Source organism: Chiloscyllium plagiosum, chromosome 10, assembly GCF_004010195.1.
Source record: "Chiloscyllium plagiosum isolate BGI_BamShark_2017 chromosome 10, ASM401019v2, whole genome shotgun sequence".
In the NCBI taxonomy this organism is placed as follows: domain Eukaryota; kingdom Metazoa; phylum Chordata; class Chondrichthyes; order Orectolobiformes; family Hemiscylliidae; genus Chiloscyllium; species Chiloscyllium plagiosum.
In genome coordinates, this window is record NC_057719.1 from 42,790,711 (window position 1) to 42,805,675 (window position 14,965).

At 41.3% G+C, this 14,965-nt stretch overlaps 1 protein-coding gene and 1 long non-coding RNA gene across 3 annotated transcripts in view; one reads left to right on the forward strand and one right to left on the reverse strand.

Annotated features, from left to right (window-relative positions):
- LOC122553572 (5'-3' exonuclease PLD3-like) overlaps positions 1-14,965 on the forward strand; it is a 72,767-nt gene that overhangs the window by 24,224 nt on the left and 33,578 nt on the right. For both annotated transcript variants that reach the window (XM_043697588.1, XM_043697587.1), the window contains 3 exons: positions 935-1,015; positions 9,345-9,496; positions 12,008-12,191. In XM_043697588.1, coding sequence (XP_043553523.1) covers positions 935-1,015; positions 9,345-9,496; positions 12,008-12,191 — 417 coding nt within the window. The remainder of the gene's footprint in view (positions 1-934; positions 1,016-9,344; positions 9,497-12,007; positions 12,192-14,965) is intronic.
- The window catches only part of LOC122553573, a 70,515-nt gene that overhangs the window by 19,927 nt on the left and 35,623 nt on the right, over positions 1-14,965 (reverse strand). The window lies entirely within an intron of this gene.

Below are 14,965 nucleotides of genomic sequence, written 5' to 3' on the forward strand. Positions count from 1 at the left end.
TGTGCAGCCGGGAAAGCCCAAGTATTTCTTCTTGTCTGCGGCTTAAAACACTATCAGCTTTCGTTCTCGTTAAATAAATCAACATACATCAAAATGAATTTATTTAAATGTTTGTTCCAATGTCCTCCAATGTCTAACCCAAATTTATTGAAGACTATATTTAGTCTTGATAATTATGGGAGAATATGTGGCAAATCAACTAGCATTTAAGATTGATATTAAAAAAATCTAGAATTTATTTAATATTTCCTTTGCAATATTTCCTTTGACTCACTGTGATGAATGCTACGGGTTTATTATTATCTTCAGTATCTTCAGTTCTCTCCTTGAACACAATAACTATACTTGTTCTTATTTTGCCAACGAAAAATAATGGAAAATGTTATAATAGGAAAAATCACATGTTAGTTTTAAATTACCAAATGTTGCTTGATAAGTCAATTAAAACATTCACAATGATTGTTGCAAACATCTTTCTTGCATGTGTTTTCTCAGTGTCTAAAACTTCTACTGGCCAAAATTGGGTTTACAGGAGAATGAAACAAAAACAAAATTTTAGATTAAGGAACTGCAATTTATCAGGAACGGAGTTGTTTGCACCAGGTTTTATTGGTAATGATGATGATTGAGTAATGTGTTCATTTTGAATATGTTAGAACATACAACTATGTGAAAACCTAGGCCAATCTGTTGGGGAGTTTCTTGTGTGACATACTTTATGGCACCAACCTTCCACCTATTGATAGAGAACAGCTAGGTCCATCTGAGAGGTGGAAAAAAATTGAAATTGACAAAACCCAAGACAATATTTTAAATGATGGAATATTATTTGTTACTTATAGCAACAGAGAGTTGTTCCGTTTGTGTCCTTGCTTGTGTTAGAAAACCATAAATATGCTGCATTGTTGAAACATTTGACCTTTTTGCTCTACAGATGAAGCCCCTGAGAAACCTAGAGCTTAGAACCTCACATGTGCCGTATGCTAAAAGCCGTAGGAAATGCAGGCACAAATGGGTAAGATTACAAGGCCTATATCATAGACTGTTATTTAAGAGTTTGATAGATGTTTACAAAACAGACTAGATCTTTCATTGTTTGAACACCAGTTATTTGACATTCAAATTATCTGATAGATGAACAGAAAAGTTTGGTGTTTTTAATGTGTTTGGCTTCATTTCTATGCGGAAGCTTTTCCTGTCTCACATGCATGACCAAAATGTGGAGGCTGTCTTTTATTCACCAATTACCAGGGTTAATGAAAGATCCATTGTGATGATAGGGAGACTTGAAATTTGCGATCTGAGTTGACAGGGAAGAGTAGAGACATTTGCCAGCTCTGCAAAGCCGACAGTTCCCTGAGAGATGGGCCAAACGACTTCAGATTGGAAGTAAAGGCTGCTAACTGAGGAGGTGGGCTGCACAGAAGACCTACCTTGGTCTATTGACACTGTGATGAAGTTTAATAATAAAAACATCCCTCCATCTATCACCCTTCATTCCCCATACACACTCCCCATGCTCCATCTTTGCCTCCATGCCAACACAGGCCTTCTGCTGACCCCCATGTCTCCAATACTGTCCATGCCAACCTATGCCCAGTTGCCCATGCTACATTATACATTTCAAACCATTGTATGTTCGTTTGTCCATCACCCGTGACTCCTAACAGCTTCTAGACCAATCTATATACCTCTGCCCTTTATAATGCTAACTCATGCAAAGTTATTCCTTCCAAACAAAATCACCATCACACCAATCCACCATGACAGGACCCAGGATCCATCCAGAGATAAATTAAAGATCTGTAAAATATGTGCAGACATTGCAATATTGAGAAAAAAGGTCTCATTTATAAAACTCATTAGCAACATTTACATTTCTTTAACAAAATCAAGTCTTATGACAACAGATATTTCATTAAAATGCATAATCCCTTATCAAAACAAGAAAGTTAACGTTGGAATTCCTTTATTCAGTGAGTCTGTAACTGTTTACAACTGTTCATAAAGCCAAAACGGAAGGCATCTCATTGTGATGATGGATGGTTGTGTAAACAGCTCATGCAGGGGTAATCTAGTAATGGAACGTCTCCGGCTTAGGCACACAGAGTGAAATAAAAAAAAACTCAATGCTTTAAAGGGACCAGACATATTTTTTCAAAGATTCAGATGCCAGGAGTTTGAAATGCCTTGACAGTTTAACAGCTCCCATTTTCAGGTGCTTTTGACGCGTCCTCTTACCACTTTTGACAGATCATTTGACACTTCTGAGCAGTCCTCTTGATATTGCCCTTTGACAGCTCCTCTTGACAGATATATGGTTCACACTGCCACCACTGTGCAACAGTGGAGCACAGAGTAAATGTTGAAGGTATTATTTGGGGTCCTGATCAAGCAGGTTGCTTTGTCCAGGATGATGTTGGGCATCTTGAGTATTGTTGGAGTTGCACTCATCCAGGCAAATTGTGAATATTCCATTAACCTCCTGATTTGTGCCTTGCACTTGGAGGGCAGGTTTTGAAAAGTTTAAAGGTAGCTTTGAGCAAAATGCATGAACTCTGACTTGCTCATAAAGCCATAGTATATACGAGGCTGATCCACTTCATTTTCTGGTCAGTGGCAACAGCGAGGATGTCAATAGAGAGAATTTCAGTGATAATAATATCATTGAATGTCAAGGCATGATGAATGGATTATCTGTTAGCGAGATGGCTATTACTGGCATTTGTGAGCTACGAATGTTACTTCCCAATTATCATTCCGAGCTGGGTATTTCAGTCGTGTTGCTTTTGGATAAGGAGGACTACTTCAGTAACTGAAGAGTCAAGAATGATGGTGGGCATTATGCAATCATCAAAGAATATGTTAATGTCTAACTTTGATGGAGGGAAGGTCATTGATGAAGTAGCTGAAGATCGTTGGGTAAAGGATACTACCCTAAGGAATTCTTGCAGAGATGTCCTGAAGTTGAGATGACTGACCTCTAACAACCACAACCATCTTCCTATTTGTCTGGTATTGCTCCAACGAGCAAAAAATTTTCCCCAATTTTTGTTGACTACAGTTTTTTTAGAGTTCTTTGATGTCACATTTGGTAGAATGTGGACTTGATGTGAAGGGAGTTATGTTCACTTCCCCTTTGTCATAGAGTCATAGAATCTTAGAGATGTACAGCATGGAAACAGACCCTATGGTCCAACCCGTCCATGCTTACCAGATATCCCAACCCAATCTAATCCCACCTGCCAGCACCCGGCCCATATCCCTCCAAACCCTTCCTATTCATATACCCATCCAAATGCCTCTTAAATGTTGCAATTGTACCAGCCTCCACCACTTCCTCTGGCAGCTCATTCCATACATGTACCACCCTCTGTTTGAAAACCTGCCCCGTAGGTCTCTTTTATATCTTTACCCTCTCACCCTAAACCTATGCTCTCTAGTTCTGGACTCCCTGACCCCAGGGAAAAGACTTTGCCTATTTACCCTATCCATGCCCCTCATAATTTTGTAAACCTCTATAAGGTCACCTCTCAGCCTCCGACGCTCCAGGGAAAACAGCCCCAGCCTGTTCAGCCTCTCCCGATAGCTCAAATCCTCCAACCCTGGCAACATCCTTGGAAATCTTTTCTGAACCCTTTCAAGTTTCACAACATCTTTCCGATAGGTAGGAGGCTAGAATTGCACGCAATATTCCAACAGTAGCCTAACCTATGTCCTGTACAGCCGCAACATGACCTCCCAACTCCTGTACTCAATACTCTGACCAATAAAGAAAAGCATATCAAACGCCTTCTTCACTATCCTATTTCCCTGTGACTCTACTTTCAAGGAGCTATGAACCTACACTCCAAGGTCTCTTTGTTCAGCAACACTCTCTATGACCTTACCACTAAGTATATAAGTCCTGCTAAGATTTGCTTTCCCAAAATGCAGCACCTCACATTTATCAGAATTATACTCCATCTGCCACTTCTCAGCCATTTGGCCCATCTGATCAAGATCCTGTTGTAATCTGAGGTAACCCTCTTCGCTGTCCACTACAACTCCAATTTTGGTGTCATCTGCAAACTTACTAACTGTACCTCTTATGCTCGCATCCAAATCATTTATGTAAATGACAAGAAGTAGAGACACTTGTGGCACTCCACTGGTCACAGGCCTCCAGTCTGAAAAACAACCCTCCACCACCACCCTCTGTCTTCTACCTTTGACCCAGTTCTGGATCCAAATGGATAGTTCTCCCTGTATTCCGTGATATCTAATCTTGCTAATCAGTCTCCCATGGGGAACCTTGTCGAACGCCTTACTGAAGTCCATATATATCACATCTACCAGTCTGCCATCATCAATCCTCTTTGTTACTTCTTCACAAAACTCAATCAGGTTTGTGAGACATGATTTCCCACGCACAAAACCATGTTGACTATCCCGAATCAGTTCTTGCCTTTCCAAATACATGTACATCCTGTCCCTCAGGATTCCCTCCAACAACTTGCCCACCACCGGCTCACTGGTCTATAGTTCCCTGGCTTGTCCTTACCACCTTTCTTAAACAGTGGCACCATGTTTGCCAACCTCCAGTCTTCCGGCACCTCACCTGTGACTATCGATGATACAAATATCTTAGCAAGTGGCCCAGCAATCACTTCTCTAGTTTACCACAGCGTTCTAGGGTACACCTGATAATTTCCTGGGGATTTATCCACTTTTACGCGTTTCAAGACATCCAGCACTTCCTCCTCTGTAATATGGACATTTTGCAAGATGTCACCATCTATTTCCCTACAGTCTATATCTACCATATCCTTTTCCACAGTAAATACTGATGCAAAATACTCATTTAGTACCTCCCCCATTTTTGCAGCTTCACACAAAGGCCCCCTTTGAGGGGCCCTATTCTCTCCCCAGTTACCGTTTTGTCCTTCATGTATTTGTAAAAACCCTTTGGATTCTCCTCAATTGCATTTGCCAAAGCTATCTCATGTCCACTTTTTGCCCTTCTAATTTCCCACTTAAGTATACTCCTACTTCCTTTATACTCTTCTAAGGATTCACTCGATCTATCCTGTCTATACCTTACATATGCATCCTTCTTTTTCTTAACCAAACCCTCAATTTCTTTAGTCATCCAGCATTCCCTATACCTACCAGCCTTTCCTTTCACCCTGACAGGAATATACTTTCACTGGATTCTCGATATCTCATTTCTGAAGGCTTCCCATTTTCCAGCCGTCCCTTAACCTGTGAACATCTGCCCCCAATCAGCTTTTGAAAGTTCTTGCCTAATACTGCCAAAATTGGCCTTTCTCTAATTTAGAATTTCAACTTTTAGATCTGGTCTATCCTTTTCGATCACTATTTTAAAACTAATAGAATTATGGTCGCTGGCCCAGTGTGCTCTCCCACTGACACCTCAGTCACCTGCCCTGCCTTATTTCCCAAGAGTAAGTCAAGTTTTGCACCTTCTCTAGTAGGTACATCCACATACTGAATCAGAAAATTGTCTTGTACACACTTAACAAATTCCTCTCCATCTAAACCCTTAACACTTTGGCAGTCCCAGTCTAGGTTTGGAAAGTTAAATCCCCTTACATAACCACCCTATTTTTCTTACAAATAGCTGAGATCTCCTTACAAGTTTGTTTCTCAATTTCCCTCTATTAGGAGGTCTATAATACAATCGCAATAAGGTTATCATCCTTTTCTTATTTCTCAGTTCCACCCAAATAACTTCCCTGGATGTATTTCAGGGAATATCCTTCCTCAGCACAGCTGTAATGCTATCCCTTATCAAAAATGCCAACCCCCTCCTCTCTTACCTCCCTTTCTATCCTTCCTGTAGCATTTGTATCCTGGAATTAAGCTGCCAGTCCTGCCCATCCCTGAGCCATGTTTCCGTAATTGTTATGATATCCCAGTCCCATGTTCCTAACCGTGCCCTGAGTTCATCTGCCTTCCCTGTTAGGCCCCTTGCATTGAAATAAATGCAGTTTAATTTATTTGTCTTACCTTGTCCCTGTCTACCCTGACTGTTTGACTCTCTTCTGTTCTCAACTGTACCAATCTCAGATTGATCTCTTTCTCACTATCTTCCTGAATCCCACCCCCACCCCCCCCCACCCCACCTTACTAGTTTAAATCCTCCCCCGCACCTCCTACAAATTTCCCTGCCAGTATATTCGTCCCCTTCCAATTTAGGTGCAATCCGTCCTTCTTGTGCAGGTCACTTCTACCCCAAAAGAGATTCCAATGATCCAAAAATGTGAATCCTCCCCCATACACCAGCTCCTCAGCCATGCATTCATCTGCTCTATCCTCCTACTCCTGCCCTCACTAGCTCGTAACACCGGGAGTCATCCAGATATTACTACTCTTGAGGACCTCCTTTTTAAATTTCTGCTTAGCTCTCTGTAATCTCCCTTCAGAATCTCAACCTTTTCCTTTCCTATGTCATTGGTTCCAATGTGGACAACGACCTCTTGCTGGCCCCTCTCCCCATGAGAACATTCTGTACCCTCTCTGAGACATCCTTGATCCTGGCACCAGGGATGCAACACACCATTCTGCTTTTTCTCTGCTGGCCACAGAAACGTCTGCCTGTACCTCGAATTAGAGAATGCCCTAACATAATTGATCATTTGGAACCCGACGTACCACTTGTTGCATTTAGAGCCAGTCTCAATACCAGAAACTTGGCTATTCATGCTACGTTCCCCTGAGAATCCATCACCCCCTACATTTTCCAAAACAACATACCTGTTTGAAATGGGTACGTCCACAAAAGATTCCTGGACTAGCAGCCTACCTCTCTTACCTTTCCTGGAGTTAACCCATCCATGTGACTATATCTAAGACTTCCCCCCTTTCCTATAACTGCCATCCATCACATACTGTTGCTTCTAACTCTCTCTCCAACCGATCCATTCGATCTGATAAGATTCACAGCCAGCAACATTTATGGTAGATATAATCCCCAGCAACCCTTAAACTCTCTTTAATCTCCCTCATCTGACAAGAAGTACATATCACTCTATTAAAGGCCATTTTTGCTCCTTCACAATCTACAGACCCAGAAAATAACACCGTCTTATTCCTCTACAAACACTGCCCCAGGTTAAATTAATAGTTATTTTAAGTTTAATCAAGAGACATATCTACAAAAAAAAATCAAGAAAGAACCTACTCTACTCACTCCTACAGATTCCCTGTAGGCCACACTTAAAACAACGATTAACTTATCGGATTCTGTGCTGTGAACTTCACCCAACAGTTCCTCCAAAATCAGTTGTGAAATTCACTGTTTGTTAGTTTTCCCAGATGCACTCCGATGTCCAGTGATACACGAATTCAAACATCAAAGGCCTTTGGATCTTTTGTCTATGTTTGGATTAAGGCAGTAATAAGGTCAGAAACTAAGTGTAACCCAAACTGAGTGTCAGTGACCCAGGTTATTGTTGGAAGGCTGGATGGATCATCCACTTGAGGAGAGAGTGAGGACTGCAGATGCTGGAGATCAGAGCTGAAAATGTGTTGCTGGAAAAGCGCAGCAGTTCAGGCAGCATCCAGGGAACAGGAGAATCGACGTTTCGGGCATAAGCCCTTCATTCACTTGGCACTTCAAGCTGAAGATTGTTGCTTCGGCCTTACCTTTTGTACTGATGTGCAGGTCGCCTCCATCATTGTGAATGGGGATTTATGTGGATCCATCTGCTCCTATTATTGTTGAACTTTTCACCAGCATTCATGACTGGATGTGGCAGGACTGCAGAGCTTAGATCAATCTATTTATTGTGGGAAGGCTTACCTCTATTTATCACTTGCTGCTTATGCTTCTTACTGCAAAAGTAGTCCAATTCTGCAGATTCACCAGATTGACACCTAATTTTAAACCCTAATCCGAGGCATAAGACTTACCCTAAAATCATGCGACTGAATAAATCTCAGCAGTAGTGAGATTATCCCCTTACAATGCCCAGGATTTGGCCACCTAAGGGCCTTAATTTGTCCATGATTGGAAGGGCCTGCCTCTACCTTTCCTGTCACTGGTAAAGTTGTGGTGGGACCATGGACAGAGCTGGTGTCATAGAATTGTTGAACACTTCTGGCCTGTAAATCTGCTCCAGGGAGCGATAAAATCCAGCCCACACTAATTCTACTTCCTGAGCCATCATCCAAGATCCTTTCTCATTTCTTTCCCTATTGCATCCTTTAATATCAGGGCCACTCCTCTTCCTTCTCCATTCTCACTATAATTTCTAAATAAAACAAAGAACAATGCAGTGCAGAACAAGCGCTTCACCCCTCCAAGCCAGTGTTGCCCTGGAATGTGCCCTGGAATATTTAATTTTCAATCTTAGACAATTTATAACTATGGGCTTGACTTTGGAGGGGGTTGGGGCATGTAAAATACCTTCACATCCATTCCCATGCTTAGTCCCAAAATATAGAGGGTGGGAGGGAGTGGTATTTAAGAGGCTCCTTACTTACTGGAGGCCGGGGGATTTATGAGGCATCATTTGAGACTGGTAGTAGTTCTGACAGCACCCAGTATTGAGCTGTATGGGACTTTTGGAGTAGCAATTGGGGGGGGATTTCATAAATCATCCATTACACATCTCCCTGTACCCCCCTCCCCCAACCACCCCCGAATGAACTCTCCCGCATGTCTCAAGTGGCCATTAGATCAAAACCATTTATCCCTCTTTATGCTGCAAGTCTATCTTGTTGTGAATGCTTTGAGCATTCAGAAACACAGTTTTAAATTATTTTCTACTAATGCTATTTCCATTGTCGATGCATTATTACCATTAAGACCTTTGTCCTTTACTGCTCCTCTGTGCATAACTTTATTCAAAATTCTCTACTGCTCTGTTGCTTCCACAGTTTTCTTTCAAATTCGACATTTCTCTTCACCTGAACCCTTCCTCTGCTCATTTTGGTCAGCATTTCCAACATGAAGCTTGGGTATATATTATTTTCAAAAGTTCAGTGCAACCAACATTCCCACTAAGCTGAATGACCACAATGCTAAGCTGCATTGAAGTCCAGTTTCAGATGTCACTAACAAACACAGATCACAGAGGTCTGTGCAGATGAAGATGAAGGGAATGTAGAGTATTACCCCACTTTGCTCTTACCTTTATTCCATTCAAAGCAAATTAATGAAGGTTTGGTCTAAGTAACACTTGAGTAATGTGCAGTAGTGATTGACCAAACGACGAGAGAACAAGGTAAGAGAATGAAAAAGGAAGACAGAAAACCTAAGTCTCAGGTAGTTGTGTAGTTCTCTGTGTTCACCTGCTTGCTTTTAAAAGTATTTGGGTATTGTGATTCTTTTTCAGTGGAAAGGACCAATTGTTTTCCTATTACTCATGACTGTTTGCCTGGCGATCTTTGCACTTACGCAGTCAGTTCGCAAACTAATTGATGATTTACCAGGCAAAGAGAAAGCTTGGAAAGAGCTGCAAAGTACAACCTGTGATGATCCCTGTAGGTAAGAGTATCCAATTAAAAGTCAACTATGAAATCAAAACAAAACCTGAAGAAAACTTAATTAAAATGAAGAACTGCAGATACTGAAATTCTGAAAGAGATGCTGCCAGATCTGTTGAATTCCTCCAGCAATTTCTCTTTGTGCTTCTAAACAAAATTCAGATTTTCCTTTCTAGTGCAGCCACACTTAGAATATTGTGTACAGTTCTCGTCGCCATATTTCAGGAAGGATGTGGAAACATTGGAAAAGGTGCAGAGGAGATTTACCAGGATGTTGCCTGGTCTTATGAGGAAAGGCTAAGAGACTTGGGTCTGTTCTCATTGGCAAGAAGAAGAATAAGAGGGAATTTGATAGAAACATACAAGATGATCGGAAGATTAGATAGGGTAGACAATGAAAGTCTTTGTCCTGGGATGATGACGTCAGCTTGTACGAGGGGGCATAAGTACAAATTGAGGGATGATAGGTTTAAGACAGATGTCAGAGACAGGTTCTTTCCTCAGAGAGTGGTAAGGGAGTGGAATGCTCTACCTGCCAATGCAGTCAACTCAGCCACATTAGGGAGATTTAAACAATCCTTGGATAAGCACATGGATGATGATGGGATAGTGTAGGGGGACGAGCTGAGATTAGTTCACAGGTCGGTGCAACATCGAGGCCTGAAGGGCCTGTTCTGTGCTGTATTGTTCTATGTTCTATGTTCTAAAAACAGAAATTGCTGGATAAACTCAGCAGGTCTGGAGAAAAAACACTTAACATTTTGAATCTGGTGACCCTTCTCCAGAACGGACTTAATGTTAACTCTGCTTTCTCTGCACAGATGCTGCTAGGTCTGTTGAGTTCCTCCAGCAATTTCTCTTTGTGTTTCTAAAGAAAATTCAGCTTTTTCTATTATCATAAAAATTGCAGGATAAAAGGGACATTTAGCCTTTTCCATTTTCTCCTGTGTAGGCTCTTTAAGCAGTTCTAGCTACGCTAATACATCAGTTTCTGATCTCTCAGTTTTCTTGTGCAATTGAGTGAGAATGTACAAATTAGGAGCAGGACTAATCCACTCGACCCCTTGAGCCTGCTCCGCCACTCAATAAAAATCATGACTGATCTGATTACGGCCTCAATTCCTCTATATTCTGTCTGTCCCCTCTATTATTCTTGTCAATCAAAAATCTAACTCAGTCCTGGATGTACTCAATGTCTCAGACTCCACTGTTCTCTGTGGAAGAGAATTCTGCCCAATAATGACTCTCTGAGAGGATAAATCCTCTTCATCTCCAACTTAATTGGGAGACATCTTAATCTACTTACTTATCTTAAAGGTATCAATTTTCCTGGTCTCTTTCTATTCTATTACTGGACAAGATCAGTACACCTAATGCACACAAAGCTTTGGATGATTGTGGAGTCTCTGCCCATTAAAATGGACCTGTCCAAGGAAAACGGGAATGCAAACGGGATCTGACCTGTTGCTGGGTTGGATATTGACACAATAATGTTGCGCCCACTTCGGCGGGTCGGTGTGGACTTGTTGGGCTGAAGGGCCTGTTTCCACGCTGTAAGTAATCTAATCTTAAAAAAAAAGAGTGGTTCTGGAAAAGCACAGCAGATCAGGCAGCATCTGAGGAGCAGGAGAATCGACGTTTCAGGCTGAAGGACTTTTGCCTGAAACGCCGATTTTCCTGCTCCTTGGATGCTGCCTGACCTGCTGTGCTTTTCCAGCACCACTCTAATCTTGACTCTAATCGCCAGCATCTGCAGTACCCACTTCAGCCTACCTGAATATGGGAACACACTGTTTACTTGTACGTTGAGTTGGAATATGCAAGCTAAAAAAGACAAATCATTGTGAATATCAGGATCACATAGATAAGACAGATGGAATGAACAGCACAATTAGAATTTAATGTCTGCTATGTTTCTGTTGTTTTACATACATTCTAAGATGAATATTCCTCAACAAACACAGTTGTCCACTGAGGAATAGTAAAGAAAAATTAAAGTAATCAGCTGGTGTTCTGGCAGTTGTCTTTCTCTTTCCATTTATTTGTATATTCATCTGTATAGGGGTGGCCTTTGACAGTATGCGCTGTCTCCACAGTTCCTCAGGCCAAAGAAGGACAGGTGTTAACTCTCAATTTCAGGCTTTGCTTTCTTTCAGGTATGTTGGAATTCATAGAGATCCAGAGCACAGCAAAAGGCCCTTTAGCCCATTGGGTCTGCACCACTCAGTTGGAGCTTTCTGGCTATTCTCCAACAACAGTGCACAATCAGCCCGAAGGCTCCATTCTTGAAGATCTAACATTCAGTTGCAGGCCTCAGAGGACTAAAATATTCCTATTCTGCAAGTTAATTGGCCTGACAGAGGTGGGTTGAGGCTAGAGTTGCTCTCAGGCATTGTTAATGCTACTGGCATTTGTGGTCAAATGTTAGGCGACAGGAGATCCAGGTAAATGTAAATAGGTTAAAACTCTCCATAATGCAGACATCTAACAGAACGTTGCACTGTTCTTTCAGATTTGTAGTTACAGAGAGCGTGCCAGATGGTGTACATTATGGTGAAAATGCTACAAAATATCAATCAACATATAACTCCTGGTTAAACCTAATCAATATAGCAAATAGCAGTCTGGATATTGCCTCATTCTATTGGACTCTTACCGGCCATGATATTAATGTGACTGATCCCACCTCCAAGCCTGTAAGTAAAACTGTTCTGATTTGACTTGTACTTAGCCCTGTTCTGTGTTTTGTGTCCTGTAGTCTGCTTTGAGCTCAATAACAATGTAATGTGGTGCGAGGATCAAAATAGAAAGACAGAAAGGAGAAGGCAGATAGCACTCAAAGTTAGCAAATCACACAATCCAAATGGAACATATGCTAGTTGCTGAAAGAGGTTAATGTGGAAACAATTTATCCTCTGACCCCAATCCGTCAATCCTCCTTGGGATACTGCCAGAAGATTTTAAATATTCTTGTTCAAAATGAGCACACATTACACCCAGTAAATGCAGACTCTTCAGTCCAATGTCAAGGGTGGGGTGGGGGGATCTACTAGAGATATGTTCAAGACAATTTTCACTTGAAGAGGCATGGGTTAATCAGGGATACACAGTGTTTGGAACAAGGCAGCCAGGTGGATCTCATAGAATATGAGTTCCCTGATTGGGGCTGTTAATCTTGTCCAATCAGGGAGCCCTGGCTGACAGGTATCAATACGCATGTCAGAGGTTCTGTTCACTCTGAGAGCTGACTCTGAGGGAGCTGTATCAGTGTCATGGACTTTCCCTATACAAATGAAGGGTGACTAGGTGATGGGATACCGGCCTCTGTAGAGTTATTTCAGGATAGTTAACATAGATTTGTTAAAGCCAAACATGGTTAAGTGCATGGCGTGAATAACAAAGTGGGTAGTTGCAGTCACTGTTACATTTATGAATTTTCAAAAGGAATTTGATTAGGCACATCATAAAAGACTTACTCAGAAAATAGAAACATATGGCATTAAACAGATGATGGACTTTTAGGTTTGAAATTAGCTGAGTGATAGGAGCCAAAGATTCAGTTGTGAATGGATGTATTTCAAACTGAAAATAAGTAGGCAATGTGGTCCCCCAGCATTCTGCATTGGGACCATAGTATTTCCTGTTATGTATAGGTTTAGTGAGTGAAATGTTTAAATTTGAGAAGTTTGCAAAAGTTTGGCAATACAGTAAGTAGGGAGCAGGGGACCAGAGACTCAGGAAACATGGAAAAGTTCACAGACAAGTGGCAGATGCTATTTAACACAGCTACATGTGAGGTGAAGCACTTTGAAAGAAAAAGAACAGTGTAATCTGAACTGTACCACAAAGAGGGAAGCTTAAGGAAGGAATTGGGGGAGGTGCATACCAAAATCATTGAAGATGGATGGGCAGTTTGCAACACAGCTAAAAAAAAGTATCAAATCGTAAGACGTCAAACTGAATATAAAACATAAGGATATCCATTATAGAGCTCTGAATACTGCTAAACTGGAGATGTCTTTACAAATCTGGCACCACATTTCAGGAGATTTGTTTTGTGTGTATATGTGTATGCCTGTCTCTGTGTGAGATTTTGATAAAGCAAGCATTTCTTCTGGTGAGTGAAGTGATAGTGTGGGAACATGTACTTGATATAATTGGCAAAAGAACTAAAGGAGAAAACAGCAGAATTTTGATCACACAGTTATTATTGTGGAATGCACCACCTGAAGGTGTGGTTCAAATGAATTTTCATAGGAATTTTATAAAAACATTGACATTAAACATTGAAATCTGGAAAGTACTAATTTGAAAAGTCATTAGAAAATAAAGCTGGAGTATGGAACTAAATCAAAGTAAATCAATAAACTGAAATTGACAATATTTTTATTGGACTAGTTTTCTAACAGCTCCCCTCAGACGTTTAGTACAAATATTACAAATTTCAGTTTATTGATTTACTTTGTTATATTTTTATTGGACTAGTTTTTCTAAGAGCTCTCCTAAGACATTTAGTACAAATTTGTTTTATTCTATTTAAGCTCAGTATGTTTTTACATATATTAATAGATTAAAAATTCCACTATGTAGCAATGAGATATTTCTACCACTAGGTAGCATTAGTTCCATGTTCAATGACCTTACAATAATTTAACGAAATACATTCCATTCTTTTTTTAAACCTTTTAATATTAGGACCTCTTCATTTCCACCAGTTCTGTCACTACCAGCAGGATGTCACTGCTATCACATATTCTCTCCTTTTCTCTCAGCATTCCGCTAGGACTGTTCCCTTTGGGACACCTGGTCCACTCCTCCTCCTCTCCCTACACCTCCATTCCCAATATCTTCTTACCCCTGCACAACAACTTCCCCTGCAATCGCAAAAGATGCAACACTTGCCCGTTTACTTCTTCTATTCTCACTATCCAAGGCCTCCAACACACTGTCCAGGTGAAACAGCGATTTACCTGCTCTTCACTCAATCTAGTCTACTGGACTCACTGCTCACAATGTGGTATTCTGGCTCGTATATGTGTGGAAAATGTGTGCACATTCAGCAATTGACCGAGCATATTGCAGCGCTGACGAAAGAACTCGAAGACCTTCGGCTCATCCGAGAAAACGAGATCTTTCTGGACAAGACCTTCAGCAATGTTATTACACCAATCATGCCAGAAGAGAGCAGAAGAGAGCAGATGATGAGGAAGGCAGAGAGGAGACAGGTGCAAGAGACCCCGGGAGAAGTACCTGTCAGGAACAAGTTGAAGCTTTTGGAAGCAGAGACTGATGACACTGCCAGTTCGCAAGGCGGCCAAGTTTGTCAATCAAAAGTTGCCGCAGAGGCAGAGCAGAAGAGTCGGACATCACACAGAGCCGTGGTAATAGGGGACTCCATCGTGAGAGGAACTGACCGAGGTTTTTGTGGCAGCAGACGGGACTTAAGGATGGTGTGTTGCCTTCCTGGTGC